At 54.1% G+C, this 17,713-nt stretch overlaps 7 protein-coding genes across 8 annotated transcripts; 1 reads left to right on the forward strand and 6 right to left on the reverse strand.

The window, feature by feature from the left end:
* Positions 1–1,764: 1,764 nt before the first annotated feature.
* H310_10426 (hypothetical protein) lies at positions 1,765–2,523 on the reverse strand. The gene has a single exon (XM_008876812.1). The coding sequence runs from the start codon at positions 2,414–2,416 to the stop codon at positions 1,871–1,873; it is 546 nt and encodes a 181-aa protein (XP_008875034.1). The 5' UTR covers positions 2,417–2,523; the 3' UTR covers positions 1,765–1,870.
* A 377-nt stretch (positions 2,524–2,900) lies between these two features.
* On the reverse strand, positions 2,901–5,137 carry H310_10427 (hypothetical protein). Its single transcript, XM_008876813.1, has 7 exons — positions 5,040–5,137; positions 4,658–4,989; positions 4,342–4,597; positions 4,124–4,282; positions 3,919–4,060; positions 3,529–3,854; positions 2,901–3,479 (listed from the first exon to the last, which is right to left on the reverse strand). The coding sequence occupies exons 1-7, from the start codon at positions 5,130–5,132 to the stop codon at positions 2,961–2,963; spliced, it is 1,827 nt and encodes a 608-aa protein (XP_008875035.1). The 5' UTR covers positions 5,133–5,137; the 3' UTR covers positions 2,901–2,960.
* Positions 5,138–5,317: 180 nt separating this feature from the next.
* Positions 5,318–7,401, reverse strand: H310_10428 (hypothetical protein). The gene is made up of 2 exons (XM_008876814.1): positions 6,717–7,401; positions 5,318–6,653 (listed from the first exon to the last, which is right to left on the reverse strand). The coding sequence occupies exons 1-2, from the start codon at positions 7,377–7,379 to the stop codon at positions 5,796–5,798; spliced, it is 1,521 nt and encodes a 506-aa protein (XP_008875036.1). The 5' UTR covers positions 7,380–7,401; the 3' UTR covers positions 5,318–5,795.
* A 412-nt stretch (positions 7,402–7,813) lies between these two features.
* On the forward strand, positions 7,814–9,915 carry H310_10429 (hypothetical protein). Its single transcript, XM_008876815.1, has 2 exons — positions 7,814–8,507; positions 8,571–9,915. The coding sequence occupies exons 1-2, from the start codon at positions 7,845–7,847 to the stop codon at positions 9,741–9,743; spliced, it is 1,836 nt and encodes a 611-aa protein (XP_008875037.1). The 5' UTR covers positions 7,814–7,844; the 3' UTR covers positions 9,744–9,915.
* A 1,639-nt stretch (positions 9,916–11,554) lies between these two features.
* H310_10430 (hypothetical protein) lies at positions 11,555–13,390 on the reverse strand (the record flags this gene model as incomplete). The annotated part of the gene is made up of 7 exons (XM_008876816.1): positions 11,555–11,725; positions 11,775–11,919; positions 11,985–12,240; positions 12,290–12,419; positions 12,467–12,570; positions 12,623–12,744; positions 12,801–13,390. 7 exons carry the CDS (start codon positions 13,388–13,390, stop codon positions 11,555–11,557), a joined length of 1,518 nt encoding a protein of 505 aa, XP_008875038.1.
* Positions 13,391–13,744: 354 nt separating this feature from the next.
* On the reverse strand, positions 13,745–16,353 carry H310_10431. 2 transcript variants are annotated; one of them, XM_008876817.1, is made up of 4 exons: positions 16,024–16,353; positions 15,776–15,975; positions 14,621–15,719; positions 13,745–14,571 (listed from the first exon to the last, which is right to left on the reverse strand). In XM_008876817.1, exons 1-4 carry the CDS (start codon positions 16,323–16,325, stop codon positions 14,271–14,273), a joined length of 1,902 nt encoding a protein of 633 aa, XP_008875039.1. In that variant the 5' UTR covers positions 16,326–16,353; the 3' UTR covers positions 13,745–14,270. The 2 variants fall into 2 exon arrangements, with proteins under 2 accessions (XP_008875039.1, XP_008875040.1); XM_008876818.1 differs by having other exon boundaries at positions 14,621–15,975.
* Positions 16,354–16,448: 95 nt separating this feature from the next.
* H310_10432 (hypothetical protein) lies at positions 16,449–17,703 on the reverse strand. Its single transcript, XM_008876819.1, has 3 exons — positions 17,313–17,703; positions 16,851–17,262; positions 16,449–16,793 (listed from the first exon to the last, which is right to left on the reverse strand). Exons 1-3 carry the CDS (start codon positions 17,673–17,675, stop codon positions 16,684–16,686), a joined length of 885 nt encoding a protein of 294 aa, XP_008875041.1. The 5' UTR covers positions 17,676–17,703; the 3' UTR covers positions 16,449–16,683.
* Positions 17,704–17,713: the final 10 nt, after the last annotated feature.

The following is a 17,713-nucleotide window of genomic DNA, read 5'->3' on the forward strand; positions in this document are numbered from 1 at the left end:
TACCTCGTCGATGGAGAAGAAGTTGGCTACCGTGCGTGCTAGTCCAAGCGGTTTATTCCGAAAGTCGTGTTCCTCTGAGCCGTTGCTCGTCCACAAGAGGATATAGGCTTTGATGGTAAAATTGGCATGTGGCCCTTTGCCAAGCAAGCTCCAGCAGTCAGAATTTCGCGCAATCGACTCTCTGGTACAATGGTTACCACCGTTATCAATGTTGACACCACGTACCGTGTTTGGGTTCTGAATCGCGTTATTCCGGCTATCATGGAAAAGTTTCCAAACTCCAACCAGCGTATCGCCCTGCATCATGACAACGTCATCCTAATGGGTCAATTGACGACGCTATCCTAGCGGAAGACTCCACGCACGGGTGGACCTTTGTTGTCGGAAGCCGGCGAATAGTCCGGATTTGAACGTGCTCGACCTTGGATTCTTTGCGTCGATACAAACCTTACAGTACAATTTGGTAAGGAAACCACACCTTCCCATGGCGCACATGTCCTTCATAACATCGATTTCATTGAAGATTCACCTTCTGATGTCTCGCAACAATATTTCGTACGTTCGTGAATGTCGTAGCGATTTTCATGAAGACTTCGAGGGTCTTCACAATAGTTAGCTGGAATTGTTAGGAAGCAGTTGAGACTTTCAACCGTTTGCCATGATTGCGTCCTGCTACACGTCTTTGACGAATCGCGAGCGCTGGGGAGTGATCGTCATGCTGCAACTCTCGTTGGTCGAACCCGCAGCAAAGGCAGGTTTACTCCATTGTCTGACGCCTTCGACGACGACCTTAGTTTCTTCGAAAGCACGACACCATTGCGCAACCTACTCGGTGACGTCGGTCACTTCGAGCACGTTGTCAGCATTTTCTAGTCCTTGTCTCGGGTGCTACTGGAATCTTAGCGCTCCACGGTGGTGCTGTGACGGTGTTTTGCCTTGTACGGATGTCGGCGAAGCAATGCGTATGATGGTGCCTTTCGATACCAAACAGTCCTGTACTACACGCAAAACTTATCTCTGCCATTTTTCGGCGTTTGGCGATGCGACCTCCTATACACTTTGATGTAATCCATCGCCCGGATGCATACGTTTGGCCCAAGTGGCCCTCCAAGCGTGCGATCGGTGCGTCTTTCGTCACGACTGATAGCCCGACCAGTCCCAGTACGAGGCAGATGTGCGACCAGATATATTCTCTCCTCGGTTATTCCAAACCGATTGCAATGTTCATGCCGTGTCCGACGACTCCAACGATGAAGAAGAGGCGGCGCGATTCCCTTGGTGGGTTTGCATCACCACACTATTGACCACGCATCGCCATCACGTGTTGAATCATACCACCAGCCGCACAGCACCAGAACGGACACAATCCGAATGCAGATCTCGAAAGTCGGCTTGGAGTGGAAAAGCCCGTGAGCACTTACGAAAGCATGAACAAGCAATTGGGCAAACGCGCTGGGGAAGGTGTTACTGTTCCTATTGTCGAAAGGCAGTAGACGAAGGGGGCTGGGGGGCATCGGTCGTGTCTTGCCAAGTATGATCGGGAAATCTGCATCTACGATTCGTATGACCAGGCGATCGATTCTGTCGGCATGCGTTGGCCTGGCATGCGCATAGAGTCGCAAATCTGTGCATGACGTCCTCCTGTCAGGGGGTCTTCTATCGAAATCGAGGAATGACGCCGTGGACACGCCCGGCACCCATCACCCTTCCAACTCGAAGCATCGAGTCGAACACAATGCACCCGATTCCCAATCCTACACAACATCACCGATGGACAACGCATGATACTCGTACGATCCTCATGAGTTGTTCGGACGACTTTCATCGGCTTGGAAACAAGGCTACAGTTGGGATGGTTAAGATGACACACTTAACGGTCCAAGCGATCGACAAGTTGGCCGACAGACGCTCGAAACGGTCTGGTTTCCTCGCATGGTTTGTCGGATCCACCGTAAATAGGCACGCACACTCGGCGCTGCAGTGGAGCCAACGGAGGAAAGTGGCTGCTGGCGGCGGCGACCGTGTCTTCGGTATCCATATGCGGGCTGTCTCGCCTTCGACTCAGCAAAGGGCGAACGTTGTGGTTATCGGGAACCGCTTCAACATATCCAACGACGCGGTGGACAAAGGAGTGGTGGAAACACGCGAGACACACCGTGGCTGTGAGTGGATGATTTGCATTTGTTCGCAAGCCGCCATGCGTCCACCTTTGACCATGCACAAGGAGCTTCTCGGCGCATTCGAGGCACACGACGTTTCCACAGAGCCGACAGAATTTCTTGGGCGACATATGCAACAAGATGGCGCAAAGGTGACACGCGACCGGAGTGGCGCACGGCACCCGCGACGTGAGAAGTCGGTCCATCGTGACAAGGTCCAAGCCATCCACCATGGACACTCGTCGACCGGTTGTCATGGCAAACACCAGTCGATGGGTGCCAATCGTTTATGCAAGTGACAAGGAGCATAAACGGGGTACGCACTGACCTATGCACCACCGCCGCTGTTGTTTTCCAAAGAAAAATATCTCCTGCCAGGTTTCCGAAACCGCGCGGTGGCGCCCCATAATATCGCGATCACCACAGTTCCGTAGCAGCCAATGAGGCAGAGTCGACCACGATTTCGTAGCCTTGTCGAGCAACGGCCGAGCATTTGTGGCTTCTCTGCTTGTCGTTGTCGAGGCTAACTGCACTGAAACTCGGTGCACCAACGCGTTAGTACATGCAGAGATTTCGTGATGAGTGGACGTTGATCTCACCTGCATGGCGTTGTATTCGACTGATTGACGGCAATAGGTCGCCCGGTGTACGTACCTCGGCAGTGCAAACGCAATGACGACCCTGCATCAACAGTCTCGCGACGCCGTTTATGCACACCCGTTCAGCTTTGGATTTTCACGACGAGGGTTGTGCAACATCAACACACTTGTTTAAACTGCTCACTGCTCTTCGTTGGATCCTTTAGTTTACTGTTGGCTCGTACAAGGTGGTCTCCCCCTCTAGATCGCTGCCACCAGCTCCGCAGCCATCGTCGTCGAGTAGAGTCGACTCGGATGACGCGTTGCTGTACATTTGAGTTGAATGGAAACGCTGGAGGAAAGGAACGTCCTCGTCGTGTTGAGTGGTCGACGTATCCAACAGCGTGGCCAAATGGCTTTGAATACACACACTTATGTGTTCACAAGCTTCCACGTGGTGCCGTTCCAAGCTTTGAGGTAACAAGTCGTTCCCGAAGCATGTCGAAGCGTACGACTGGAGCTCGTTTTGTAGGGCCTCACAACGAGGGAGCTTGAGCTCATGCAGCACTTCCAGTTCTTGGTCGTCCATGATGAGTGTGTTCGTATCCAGGTTCAGTTGGACAAGGGAAGGCACGGGTCGCCGAGACTGATGGTTCGAGCAGACTTGGCCCACGAGAAAGGGAACGGGGGCTTCAAGAATTTCTACCAGCGACGGTGGCAACAAAGTAACGACCACTCCAGCCTACCGCATAACGTTATCGGTTTGAACGATACGGAAACAATTTCGATACCCATTCAAACGGATCAAGTAATGCCCGCAACGCAAGCACACATGATGTGATCAGGGACGGATTGGACGAAAGCAACAGCACTCGAACTTCGCAGCACAGACATCCGAGAAGGAGAAGTAAATGATCCAAGCTGACTTTGGAAAACAAGCGTGGTGACGTGAACTCAAGGATGAACTGCCTCGCCTCGTGGCGCGATGTTGAAGTGTGCGGACGATGAAAGGTCAACAAGGGATGCTGGGGATCCAAACGAAAACAGCACCACCCTCCAATGGGTGGGACACTTGTGCCATGGAGGCGTCGTAATGCGTCGTCAAAAATGACTTGGACTACATGTTCATCGAGTGACGCAAGGATAATTTCATCGTTTGACATGGAGCGAATTTTTCGTACCGGCTTGTGGGGTGTGGTTTTGACACATGGAGATGACCCCTCGGAGGAGTTTGAAGAAGAGACTAAAAAAAGGATGGACGCTAACAAGGCAAAAGCATCGCAACGGCCGCTGCAATGTCTGGACGCACATTGCATACATGTTCTACATAACGATATGTCCATTAGACGGCACGACATGTGCCGTAGCAAAATTGAGAGCGGCTACCTGTGCTGGTTGAGTTCCCGACAACAACACAACAAAGCAGAGGTCGTCTTCATCGTTCGTAAAACTTCCTGCGCGAAGTGAATTTCCGTGTGGAAAGCAAAACTCCATCATAGGCTCTACATCTGCCAGCGATGCCGATGATGGAAACACACTCATGATCTGCGTGGGAAAAACGCAATTTTTATCACCCGCACTGTTGAAGATACAATGTAACACACCGCTGGTTTTCGGGGCACCACACAGCCTTGGGACGGGGACGTTGGTGGTGATTTGAGCATTTTGCCGAGCCAAGATGAAGGAGACTGGACTTCGATGTCGTCTTTTCCATGAGGTTTGTGCAAGTGATCCTTTGAGGCGTCGATAATGTAGTCGTCGGGATAGCCAAACAAAATGCCGTGATGGAAGAGTTCCGCGTCGCTGGATGCAGCGGCGGCTTGCAGAACCTGGGGGATATTGTTGTTTACGCGGAACACACTATGTTTACACTGTCTCAGCGAATGATGAAGAATGGCACAACAAAGTTGAGTTGTGCACCTTTGGCAAGCTTCATCAATTTCAGCTCGTGTGGGGGGAGACTTCCGCAAACTTGGCTTTCTTTCAGGTACGCTATTCGCAGGTTGTTCTGCATTGGATGATGTCGGAGGATGGATGGAGTGTTTCCTTTTCGGGCTTAGAAATTGCATTAGAGGCGACTTTCTGGCGTGGACGAACTCTTCTTCGAGTAGTTTGAACTTTGCAACGAGGGATTTGTGTCGCGCTCTCAGCACATCGAGCTCCCGTTCGAGGACTAAACACTTGGAGCACTCGGGAGTCTCAGGTGAGTCTTGTCCATGCTCCAGCGCGGCCTCTAGCCTTTCCTCGCATTCCTGTCGCTCATGTCAGTCGCACCAGATCACCATCAAGGACGAGAGAGTACCTGGAGCTGTCTTGTGAGGCTTCTAGTCACCTGAACTTCCTTCAGGTAATTCTTCCGCCAAGTGTCCTGTTCATCGGCCAGCGCATTCTCCATCGACGACAAGTTGGTTTCTGATGGATCTTGGTTAGTATCCGGAAAATATCCGGATAGTTGAAGTTTGTCCTCAGGTACATTTGAAATTTGTATGGTACTTCCCGCGCAAACGTCAGTGCTAAAATTTCCTCATCGTGCTCGCGTCACCCTCGATGCCACTCGCATCGAGGGTGACGTGGCGAAGCCACAAGGTGAGAGGCTCAACAACGACTCGATCGATTGAAGCTGCCGCGGGAGACTTCGAGAGTAGACGGCGATGATATGAACAGTCGTCAGATGTAAGTGCAGCTGAATGCTTGTACTAGTACAGTACATGTACAAAAGCATTCCAGCGGTTCAAAACATCTACTCTGACTTTGGCTCCAAAACTGAAAAGAAGATGGAAGGCTTCTTCACTGGGACTCGAGCCTCCAAAGTGCGTGCGAGGTCAAACAGGACATGCTCGTTCCAGTGTTTGACCTGCAGTTGCAGAGATATTGGCAAGTTGGACTCCGGTGCGTAACCCATTGGGACTGATAAAGCCGGAATCCCAACCAAGTTTCCCAGGAGGACAAAGCGCATCAGGGCAGTTGTCAGCGACAGCTCTGACAATCCAGCGGTGAACACATCGTTTTCCAGTCGTGGAGCCAAAGCTGCCGTTGTTGGAGTGAGAAATACGTCAACTTATTCAAACAACTTCCTTGTGGCAGCCAACGCGTACGCCCGAATCTTTTGTGCTGCCAGAATATCCGCCGAGTCGAGAGTTTGTTTTCCGAGTGCCAAAGCGATTTGCACATCAGGGCTGAACGAAGCCACTGGCTGTGTTTCGTAGTACTGTGACACCTCTGTCAAGATGGTGATCGAATGGCTCATGTGGATCGCTTGCAGGTGCGGGATCTCGACGTCGACCACCGTCGCGCCCTGCTCTTTCAAAAACGCCACCGTGTCCCAAAACGCTGACGCAATCTCCGGGGCCGACCCGTCCACGTAAGCCGGAAAGACCCCGACGCGGAGACCCGCCAAGGACTTGGGTGAGGGGGACGGAGGCAGCACAAACGGCGGGGGCTGCGTCAGACTCAGCGGTAGATCCGGGTCGGCCCCGCTGAGCACCGCGTACGCCAGGGCTGCGTCTTGCACCGTCGCGGCCAGCGGACCCACGTTGGCCACACTCGGGCCGCCTTGGAAATGGAACGGCACGCGCATGTAGGTCGCCTTGACGCCCACCACCCCGCACAGACCCGCAGGAATCCGAATCGAGCCCCCGCCATCGCACCCAATCGCGAGAGGCACGAGTCCCGCTGCGACGGCCGCCGCCGAGCCGCTCGAGGAACCGCCGGTCATGTGTTGGTCGTTGTACGGATTGCGAGGAGTGCCACAAGCAATGTTGATGCCGAACGTCCCGAGGCCAATTTCGTGCATGTTGGTCTTTCCGACGAAAATCGCGCCGGCTTGGCGAAGTCGGGCTATCGGGGTGTCGTCTTCGGTGGCAAGATCATCCATGAAGGATGTGCCAAACGACGTCGTATAGCCGTCAACATTTAACTACGACAGGATATGTAAGGAGTGCGTCGTGGAATGCTCAGGGAAAATGCTGCATGATATCACCTCGTCTTTTACGGCGACTGGGACACCATCCAATACCCCGATGGGAATTCCGCTCGCATAGCGTTGCGTGGAAGCGGCAGCTTCTTCAATCACAGCCTCTCGATTGACCTTGATGAAGGCCAGGAGCGGTGGCGACAAGGCGTTCGAAGCGTCGATGGCATCGAGGACAGCGGCAATCACTTGGGACGGCGTGACTGTTTGTGCCTTGTACCGACTGGTGTAGTCGTGGATAGTCCATCGACAGAAGGAGCCGTTCTTGACGTCAATGGGTGTGTCCGCCAGAGCTTCGATGCTAAATGCTGACGCCAGCTTCACGTGCTCTGCCAGTAGTTCAGCCGACGGCGGGTGCAGGGGGAGGTATAGCGGCATGACGTCTCCGAGTATAGAGGCAAACTCACGGGCGTGCTGGAAGTTGTTGTCCTTCTTAATTTTCTTTAAGATCGTGTTGCCCAGGCCAGGGAATCGAGTGAACTTTGCAAAGACCTTGAGGGATGTGCCAGTCAATCGTGGAGCGTGAATCGGTTCAAGATCCATCACGGTTGCATTTGTTCTGAATGGAGCATTGCCCGTCGTCGTCGGTGCTGCCATGCTTCGCGTTGCAACTTCCTCAATGGGCACCGCAGCCCCAATGCTCCCAGCGGAGGACAGTCGTTTCTCACGCATGATAATGTTCTCTCCTGCGCTGCAAAGTTGACTTCTCACATGTGCATGCGCATTTTCGTAGTTTACTTCATGATTTTTGTCCATAATTCCCCCGATTCTGCGTATTTTTAATTTGTCCAAACCCGAATGACCATATGAAGAAGATCTCGTCGACGTGAGATCTCAAGCACCTCAAGATGGCCATGCCAAGCACGTTGGACGGGCCTGCGATCGCTCTTATGCTGACGATAAGCACAGTCGCGTTCATTTACGTGGTGTACAAGTTCTCCCAGTGGAAGTGAGTCGTTTCTCACGTTGTCTCTTGTACTGAAAGCATGACTTCTTGTGAATGGTGCATACACATTTTCGCAGTATTTTTCATGATTTTTGTCCATAATTCTCCCGATTCTACGAATATTTCTCTGCCCAAATCCGAATGACCAATTGAGGAAGATCTTGTCGACGTAAGATTTCAAGCACCTCAAGATGACCACCCCAAGCTCGTTTGACGGGCCTACGATTGCTCTTGTGCTGACGATAAGCACGGTCGCGGTCTTTCACGTGACGTACAAGATCCTGGCTGCGCCCAAGCGGGCCCCGTCCCGAGAAAACGTCATGGACCTCGTGCCCATCCAAGCGCCACGGTTAACCGGGTTGGCACTCACCCTCTTTTCGAAAGTCACTTCGATCCCGATCGTGGGGAAGCTGGTTCTTCAATCCATTAAGAACGACAACAACTTCCAACATGTCCGCGAGTTTGCTGCCACGTTGACCCACGTTTTGCCGCTCTATTTGCCCATGGCGCCGCCGCCGGCAGAAGTGCTGGTAGAACACACCGAGTTAGCGTCATCATTTAGCATCGAAGCTCTGGCGGACACACCCATTGACGTCAAGAACGGCTCCTTCTGTCGATGGACTATCCACGACTACACCAGTCGGTACAAGGCACAAACAGTCACGCCGTCCCAAGTGATTGCCGCTGTCCTCGATGCCATCGACGCTTCGAACGCCTTGTCGCCACCGCTCCTGGCCTTCATCAAGGTCAATCGAGAGGCTGTGATTGAAGAAGCTGCCGCTTCCACGCAACGCTATGCGAGCGGAATTCCCATCGGGGTATTGGATGGTGTCCCAGTCGCCGTAAAAGACGAGGTGATATCATGCAGCATTTTCCCTGAGCATTCCACGACGCACTCCTTACATATCCTGTCGTAGTTAAATGTTGACGGCTATACGACGTCGTTTGGCACATCCTTCATGGATGATCTTGCCACCGAAGACGACACCCCGATAGCCCGACTTCGCCAAGCCGGCGCGATTTTCGTCGGAAAGACCAACATGCACGAAATTGGCCTCGGGACGTTCGGCATCAACATTGCTTCTGGCACTCCTCGCAATCCGTACAACGACCAACACATGACTGGCGGTTCCTCGAGCGGCTCGGCGGCGGCCGTCGCAGCGGGACTCGTGCCTCTCGCGATTGGGTGCGATGGCGGGGGCTCGATTCGGATTCCTGCGGGTCTGTGCGGGGTGGTGGGCATCAAGGCGACCTACATGCGCGTGCCGTTCCATTTCCAAGGCGGCCCGAGTGTGGCCAACGTGGGTCCGCTGGCCGCGACGGTGCAAGACGCAGCCCTGGCGTACGCGGTGCTCAGCGGGGCCGACCCGGATCTACCGCTGAGTCTGACGCAGCCCCCGCCGTTTGTGCTGCCTCCGTCCCCCTCACCCAAGTCCTTGGCGGGTCTCCGCGTCGGGGTCTTTCCGGCTTACGTGGACGGGTCGGCCCCGGAGATTGCGTCAGCGTTTTGGGACACGGTGGCGTTTTTGAAAGAGCAGGGCGCGACGGTGGTCGACGTCGAGATCCCGCACCTGCAAGCGATCCACATGAGCCATTCGATCACCATCTTGACTGAAATTTCGCTGTTGATGGAGACCCAACCACGGCACTTGTTCAGCGCGGATGTTCAAATTGGTCTCGCCATCGGTCGCGAAACGTTGGATTCGTTGGACTTTTTGGCGGCGCAAAAAGTGCGCGCGTTCGCGGCGGAAGCCATCGACTTGGTGTTTGACCAAGTGGACGTGTTTGCCACCCCCACGACCGCAACATTGGCCCCTCGCCTGGAAAACGACGTGTTCAGCGCTGGCTTGTCCGAATTGTCGCTCACGACGGCGTTGATGCGGTATATTATCTTGGGCAACATGGTTGGTATTCCTGGCATCTCCGTTCCTGTCGCGTACGCTTCGGGGTCCAACTTGCCCATTTCAATGCAATTTCAAGCAAATCATTGGCACGAGCACATCTTGTTCGACGTGGCGTCGCACGTGGAAGCCCATGCCGTTGCAAAACGACCGACCATCTACTATTCGATCCTCGAATCGTTGGCGTGATCCACTCGAGCGGTGTCGAGGCATGGACCCACTGGGCCACGTACGTTCTGTGCAAGTTCCTCCCTTCTACCGCTGTTTAAATGGCTTGTTGGAGTGCTTTTGGCGGATTAATGGATACCCCAACATGCCAAAGCGTTCTCGTCATCATCTGAATCAGTCAGAAGGAGTGGGAAAATACTTCGTAGCCTTGCTTCCACAAATGCACGCAATCGCCTGCCTTGACTCTGTCCAGCCGCTTTGGACTCTATTTATCCTGCAAGACGTGAGCCATACGCGAAGGCAATGTCAAAGAAGTTATGACTTTTGTTGGTGCACACGTCGTGAACTCGCTTTTAGGACGTGCGACGTGTTCAGAGCAGAGCCATGGTCTGCATTTCGTCGCACCACCAAATTTGCTGTGCGCAGATGATTCAACAAAAAAATTCCAGCCAATCAACGGGATCGAATGCGCTCTGTCGCGTTGTGGTTGGTGGAAACGTACAACCCGACGACACCCACGTGGCAACCCGGAGTGCACGCACATACACCCAACGCACCATCGAGGGGCGTGCCGTGGACGCAGTTTAACATTTGCCGCTGGTATGTCAAGTGTGGAGAGATCCACATCGTGCCACTGGTAAGAACAAAACACGTGTCGTCGTTCCGGGAGCGCATTCAACAGGCCCACCGGAGCGTCGACGTGTGGGAATCGTTGATGGTCAGATCTCTTCGTGGAATGCGGCGCGGGAGCTGGTTCCTTGGCCAAGATGTCGAATATATACCCGTTAGCAGGAGGTGCGCATGACCCATCGCAATGTACAGTCGAATACTTTCCTGTGCTTGTACGTATCCAGCGACAACGTGAGCCTGGGCAAAACTGTGGTCTCCAAGTGACGGCAAGTGGAGCCGTACATGACGTTGGTGGGGCGCTCTACTACACCAACACGAGGCAAACGATCTCAGAGGCGAGCGCAATCGGCTGTTTTTCGCGCATGTTGGTTCCTGTTCCTGGAACACATGTGAACCACATGAACGCCAAGAAGCAGCACAGACGCGGTCGCGGTCGCCGCTAAAAAGTCTTCCACTGGATCCACATGGACGTGGGGCGACGGCACGATCGACGTGGCCAAGAACAATAGGTCGGCCGTGGCACCGAACAAGACAGCAGCACATCATGCTCTTGGCAAAGCCTTACTGACGGCACCGAACATCCGACGCGCGACCGCCAACTTTCTGTCAGCACGCCCTCGTTTTCTGCCTTGCATCGAAACGCAGCCTTTGCCGGCCAATGTCGATCTGTGGCGCTGTGACCTGCAGCTTGACGAATTCTACGTTGGTTTGGGGTTGTTCCAAGTCGACTACTTTGCGCATCCGGGCAACTGTGGGGGTAGGCGTTGAGGGCTGCGCCATTGAGGTAGATGGTCATAGAACGTGCGACATTGGGCAGGGTGTGCATGCGCACGACTCATGCATGCCCCCCCTTCCACACTGTCGGAAAGTCATGAGGAATGGGACATGCAACAGAGGATGCAGCGAGATGCAGGTATGAAACATCGTGGGACGGTTCACCCAGAGGGTGGACTACGCTCTCGTTGCAAGTCTGTTCCTGCCAACACCATCGGGACGGGCAAGTCACGGCGACCCAGAGAATCACCGTGCCAGCGCCAGGGCTCAGTATACCCTCTGCTGGAACACTCTCCACCAAGGTGGCCCGACGAAAATCACGCCGAATTCCTGACCCACATGGACCGATTTCGTAACAATGAGATATCGACTCAGTTGAAGCAATCGATGGGAAGCCATGTCGCACTAAGCTTCTTGAATCCCAACCTTCATAGCGACGGGCGGCAGCTCCAGATCCTGCTTGATGTTGGCGCGTTCGCCTTCGGGCTCTTCGGCCTCGCTCTCGACTTCGTAAACGTCGGTGGCACGCTGCGGCGGGCCGACGCCATTTCGACATCGGTCTCGTCGTCACTGTCGTCTGCGGCTTCCGTCATGGGCAGCTACGGCGCACGTCAACATGTGTCCGTGTCGTCGATGGAAACGACCGACCTGGGTTGAAAACGCAAATTGGGACGACCGGGCCGTGGGCCGCCAGATCACACACATCGCGAGCGACACAATAAAGTTGAGGACCGGCCATGCCACGAGCTGCATCCATTCCCACTCGATTTTCCACTCAAACACACCAAAGCGACTAATTGCACGCGAATAAAGTCATCGTGGTGGTCTCGATGAAGCGCGGCTCGAGCAACAACGTACCCGCAGACCGATACGATGGTCAAGATGGCAAAGAATACGACGAAGCCACCCAAAGCCCACGCGAGGGACTTGTACATGTTGAGCTTGGCCGACTGTTTTTGGACTTGGAGCTCTTTCAAGATCGTTTCAAGGGCGACATAGATCCACAGCACGAACGACAAGTTGCACAGCAACTGGAGGAAAGACCACACGCTCGGGCGGCGGTGCGCACTTTGATAATCCAGCAACCCGTCGCGCCACAAATCGTCGCCAACACCTACCTCCGTGGTTACGAACCCACAAGGGACAAGACGGATCGACGCTACCCGTGCCAAAGTACGCCACGGAGAGCACCACGATGAGCCATTTTTGGACGGGCGGAAGAAAGTTTCGCACGATGCCGTACCCGAGGCACACGACCAGGAGCAACGACCGCGCGAAGGTGCGCATACCCACCTACTCACGGCGACGTCAGCGCTACGGCCACACAAAGCCAACCTTACGTCGAACACAACCGCCGTGATATATAGCGGCGGCAACGGCCACCGGAACGGCTCGCCTTGGTCGTTCATTTGAGTCAGCGCGAGAAACCAAATGCTGCTGGACGCTGGATGACGAAAGCACGATGAACAAGGGCGAAATTATGCAGTGGGTCTTACCGACACCTAGTCCCAGCACGGAAAAAATGCCATGCTGGAGGCGGATGAGCGTCTTGCGGTAGCACACTAGAAGCAGTCCGAAAAAGATGGCCAGCACGAGATACCCGAGTGCGAGGAACCCACTACGACAATCAAGCGAATGTGAACGGGAAAACGAGCGCCGACATTCAAAACAGACCTGAACGGCAAGAGGCCGTAAAACACCGCCGGCAACAAACCATACGGGTTTCGCACAGTCAGCGTGCCGGTAAAGTTGAGTGCATCCTCGGCGCGGCTCCCTTCTTTCGTGCACACGACGACGACGGTGTCGATCCAGCCACTCGTGAGTACCTTGTATGACGTCTTGGCCATCAAAAGGCGGTTCATCACCATGAACTCTTCGCGCGAAAAGTGGTTGCTGCCGTCGGTCGAGAAGATCTGCTTCTCCGGCGAGCATGCAAACATGTAAATGTTCTCTTCCATGCTTGTCAAGAACGACAGGTCGTCCGCGTGGTAGTGGAAAACCACGACCTTCCACCCGTCCATGTTGGGCGTGACGTGCAACCCTTCAATCTCGAGATCGATGCGGGATTCACCATACACGCCGAGGAAGGGACCCTTGTCCGTGGCAAACATTTTCTCGGCCCGCTGAAGAGCGAAGTCGAACGGATTCGAAAAAGCTGCAGACATCTGGGCATTGTGGATGGTGTACACCGACGCCACAACTGTTTGGACAAGGAACACCAAGGCCATTGCCATCACAGCCCCGCGGCGGGCGCTCGCACCCATGGTCGTCGCACCGCCCTGTTGTCGAAATGTGGCCTCCATCCCACATATCGTACTTTACCGGGATTTTGACGGTCAAAATCCAGGTGGACTTATCCAAAATTACAGTATTGAAAGTTTCAAAACGTTGACTGTAGTATCAGCTTAAGATTTGGAAGTACTTCCGAATTATAAAATAGAAAAATACAAGATTGTCGAGGCCTGTTTTGAAGGGATTTGAGAGCAAATTGTATCACTTGTGAAATCATCCTGGATTTTATGAAATTCGATAGGTAGATATTCGCAATTTTGTATCAATTTACGCACATTTTCCTGCTCTCCCGATATAATGATACAGGGTTTTTCGATTGCTCCAAGATAAGTGCGTCCGTCCCTGTCCGAAGAATGCCGAGGTCGCGATCGAGGTCGCCACGACGACATGGGTACGACAATGCAGGGGACGAAAGGGGGCGGGAAGGAAGGACTAGTGTAAGCGGACACCGCACTCATCACCGAAGCGCAAGTCCAGAGCGTCGCAGATGGTCTCGCCGTCGTAGCCGCAGTCCCAAGGAATCGGCACAACGCCGTCGGCGGATATCCCCCAGCAGGTCTCCATCGTCCTCGTCGAAGAGCTCTAAAACGCCGCGGAAAGAGGAAGATAGTGCATTTCACGACGATGCCCCTTTGTCGGCACAAGAGGCTCGTCGATCATCGTCCTCCCGAGGTCCTCGCCGCATTGCTCCCAATGTCGGTCTGCTCGGTCGCATCATGCAATCCACGGCCAAATCGCGAGACAAGGAAGACGAGCGGGAGCGTCGAGTCGCCGACGAGAAACTGGCGGCGTTATTGGGTTCTTCTCACCGGTAACAACTTGATTTGAACACAGCATTCTATACAGTTTTATCTACTTTCTCAATGTCGCGCGGACGTGGGCTTGGGCGGCAATCGACTCCCGGATGATCGCACTTCGAGACATCTTGTTCGTGGCTTGGTACACTTCCATCGGGACAGGGAGCGACCGGTCGCCGATAATGACGTGTGTTGCGCGGTCGTACGGGAACGGCTTGAGCACGTCCTCGGCAAAATACGCTGTGATCCGAAGCTTACGCAGTCCTACAATGTATACGCCGTCGTCGCGAATGCCCATGACGAAGCCTGAACCAAACAACGGGCACAGCACGCGCTGGTCGATCGCAAACTTGGGTCTATCCCACTCAAATGAGCTTCCAAGTAGCGGAAAGTGAATCAGCGTACCCTTTCTTGAACGCGGCCAAGTCCTCCAGCGTCGACTTGACCGACATCGCTTGCGCTTTGAGCACGCCATTTGCCGACGACAGCATCGTGGACGACGTGTACACGGCTTGTTTGGTCTTTTCATAGAGCGACGTGAGAGTGCGCCGCGCGGGGATGACTCCGTCCGGGAAGGTCGCTTCCATTTGGCTCAGGGCCACGTACAATTTTGCACTGGACACTGCCGTTGCTGTGTGCAACCCAAAGTTGTCGAGCGAACACGTCACGACATCGTCATCGGATGCGTTGGATGGACCGATGGCGGTGATGGTGACAAGACCAAAAGTTGGGCTGCGCAGGACATCGCCGACCATGTACTTCTCCGTGCGTTTGGATGATGCTCCAGACAAGACAGACGGCACGGCGCCTTGTGGCATCGACGGTAGGTGAAACTTGGGCAAGGTGGACGAGTAGGATGGCAATTTGAACGAGTACGACGACGACGGGAGCGAGGCAGCAGACACCTTCTTCGCCAGGATCGACGATGGATTCACCGTGTACAGCATCGAATTGTGCAATGACAACTGAATGTGGTAGACGGGCCCAGAGTGTCCCGACGACATCAACACAGCCACGACGTGCCCGACACCATAGACGGTTGCAATGCGGTCTCCAGTTGCAAAGTCCAACGGTGTGTACGTCCGCGGTTGAAGGTACCCAACGGCGCCACATCGGAGAAACCGAATTTGAGCAACTTGGCTGTCCGCAATGGCTTCCAACCTCCCTTCGCCAAACACAGGCGACCAAACAGGCACTGCTTTGGCTGTTGACGCAGACGACGCGTTGAGGCGCATCAGGGACGCATACGACGAGTGCGACGGCCGCCAAGACGACACAGAACTCATGCGCTGCGCTGTGGACGAGTACGAGTCGCCGATTGTTTTGGACACGAGTTCCCGCGCTGCGGTAGCTCGCGACGCTAGAGTGGCACTGGCCGGTGTCGGGATATCAAACATCTTTGTCGTGGCTTTCATGCGCCAAACATGGTCATCATCCCAGCGCCAGTCCAGGGCGATGCTGTACTTGTCTTCGTCTACATAGTAGTGCTCCACAGTCGCCATGCCTACGAGCATCGCAACAAGATGCCGAGGACGAAGGAAAACAGAGGTCGTGCGTTACCCCACTTCGTCTTGACGCGGTCGCCAACCATGCACTTGATCTCTCGCACGACGGCCGATGCATGAAAGAAGGAAACGGCGTTGTACACCATGCGCAACACGTACATTCTTTCGGCCTCGCGGTATTGGAGCACAATTGCTGTACCATACTTGGTGGCGACGTAACACCCGTCGGGGTACCGCTCGACGACTCGGATGGCGCTGCATCCACATCAGTCCGTCCTGTCTCGTACATGTATGGCCTAGTACCTCGCGCGGTCGCCGTCGAGTTCTGGACGAGAATCGTCGCTACTCCTGGACTTGTTGAACGTAATCTTCTTCAACAGATTGGATGAAAATGCAGACATGAGGTTCGTCGTCGCCGCAGTCTTTTGGCGCTTGTTGTGTAGCGGGTTCTCGCTGTCGTCGTCAGAAACCGAATCGAGGCGCTTATTCGAAGAAGTGGTCGACTTGGAGAAGCTCGGTTCCTCGGCAAGCATCTGGTTCTCGGACCCGGCGTTCGCGGTGCGGGAGCGCGACGTCGCGCGCGCGAAAAGGTTCAGACCCACCATGATTCCAATGACTTTCGCAACTGAGGAATCTTCATTGACTAATTTAAATGCCTTGCCTTTTTTATAGAAAATGTCTCCGTCCTCTGGCGAACGGCAGCATAATTTTATATATCTAGAGTTTGTATCAAATTGGAATTAAAATGGTCGTTTTTTTACACATCTATAAACGGGACGCCCGACTCGCGATGACAGCAAAAGTTGGGCGAGACAAAGGGAGCGATGGATGCACCCCCAGGACGCGCTGCACGATTGAAACAGTGGAAGTACTCGACCATATTGTCCAGAATATGGTTCGTGAACTGCATGGTTGCTTTTCCGACATGCGTGTACGCATTGCTAAGTGGCCTAACATGCTCCCCTACGACTTGTTGCCTACGACTTTGTAGCACTCCTTGACGAGTTGACTTTGTCGGCTGTTGAGACCGATGAACCGGTGGACGGGGACACGCTCATCTCGATCCGTGTACCCTGCATCCATGAGGAACCGTCGTGACTACATCATCATTTCGACTTCGTGGTGTATACCTCGTTTTCCATGAGGCGGCGACGAAAAAATCTTCATCGACGGAGCCTTCAAAGGTTCGGCAGATGCATGTTGGTACTGTGGAATTGTCGCCGTCCGAATCGGCGCTGTCTTGCGTGCCTTCATCGCCTCCTTCCACTGGTGCTTCCAAAAGTCGCTGCCACTGCCGATTGGTGCCGCCGTGTCGAAGCGCTCGCTCTTGGGGACATATGCCACATTGCTCTGCATCGAGTGCGCAGACGACGACACGGACGCTTGATTTAGGGACATGTGGTACATGCTCTGCACGTTCGAGAGGCGGTCCAGTTTGTCGCTGAGCTCCCTCGTCAAGTTTTTGTACTTTTGCAGCTCTAGCAATACTTGCTCCTTCTCGACCGTCGCTTCATGCAATGCGACATGCTTGAGCTCGAGGTTCTACACACCGAGTCGCATCAGTTGATGTCAATTCAGATCCGATGGAGTACGAAGCGCAAGTCGCGGAGATCCTTCTCGAAGTTCGTGTGGGCCGACTGGTTCTCGAGCGCCTTGACATGCTCGTCGTTCTTCTTTTCTTCGTACTCGCGAAGGGTCTTATAGGCCGCTTGAAGCTCCTTGCGCTGGCTCTCGAGGTGCCGCCGCAACAGATCGATTGTCTCGGACATGACAAGCACCTGCTTCTCAGCGTCCGATGCGTCCTTGACGAAGTTGATGTCATCCATGTCTTCAAGGTCAGGGTCCATCTCAAGACGCTGGTTCAGCGACAACATCGCATCTTCCTCAGCGATTGACCCTGGCGGCTGCTTCGTCTGGTCGAACAACTGCGACGCTAGCGACCGGTACCCTGCCATGACGAATCGCTGCCAAACGACCTCGGGAAATCGGTTAC

Source organism: Aphanomyces invadans (assembly GCF_000520115.1).
Source record: "Aphanomyces invadans strain NJM9701 unplaced genomic scaffold supercont1.26, whole genome shotgun sequence".
In the NCBI taxonomy this organism is placed as follows: domain Eukaryota; phylum Oomycota; class Saprolegniomycetes; order Saprolegniales; family Verrucalvaceae; genus Aphanomyces; species Aphanomyces invadans.

Coding starts and splice junctions, on each gene's coding strand:
- H310_10426 (XM_008876812.1), bottom strand. CDS start 2,416: ATGACAACCGGTCGACGAGTGTCCATGGTGGATGGCTTGGACCTTGTC.
- H310_10427 (XM_008876813.1), bottom strand. CDS start 5,132: ATGGAGAATGCGCTGGCCGATGAACAGGACACTTGGCGGAAGAATTAC. Junction 4,990..5,039: donor GCCTCACAAGACAGCTCCAG/GTACTCTCTCGT, acceptor CATGAGCGACAG/GAATGCGAGGAAAGGCTAGA. Junction 3,855..3,918: donor AAACCACACCCCACAAGCCG/GTACGAAAAATT, acceptor ATGAACATGTAG/TCCAAGTCATTTTTGACGAC.
- H310_10428 (XM_008876814.1), bottom strand. CDS start 7,379: ATGCGTGAGAAACGACTGTCCTCCGCTGGGAGCATTGGGGCTGCGGTG. Junction 6,654..6,716: donor CAGTCGCCGTAAAAGACGAG/GTGATATCATGC, acceptor ATCCTGTCGTAG/TTAAATGTTGACGGCTATAC.
- H310_10429 (XM_008876815.1), top strand. CDS start 7,845: ATGACCACCCCAAGCTCGTTTGACGGGCCTACGATTGCTCTTGTGCTG. Junction 8,508..8,570: donor CAGTCGCCGTAAAAGACGAG/GTGATATCATGC, acceptor ATCCTGTCGTAG/TTAAATGTTGACGGCTATAC.
- H310_10431 (XM_008876817.1), bottom strand. CDS start 16,325: ATGGTGGGTCTGAACCTTTTCGCGCGCGCGACGTCGCGCTCCCGCACC. Junction 15,976..16,023: donor CTCGACGGCGACCGCGCGAG/GTACTAGGCCAT, acceptor ATGTGGATGCAG/CGCCATCCGAGTCGTCGAGC. Junction 14,572..14,620: donor TTGGCCGCGTTCAAGAAAGG/GTACGCTGATTC, acceptor TGAGTGGGATAG/ACCCAAGTTTGCGATCGACC.
- H310_10432 (XM_008876819.1), bottom strand. CDS start 17,675: ATGGCAGGGTACCGGTCGCTAGCGTCGCAGTTGTTCGACCAGACGAAG. Junction 17,263..17,312: donor ATCTCCGCGACTTGCGCTTC/GTACTCCATCGG, acceptor CTCGGTGTGTAG/AACCTCGAGCTCAAGCATGT. Junction 16,794..16,850: donor GCCGCCTCATGGAAAACGAG/GTATACACCACG, acceptor TCATGGATGCAG/GGTACACGGATCGAGATGAG.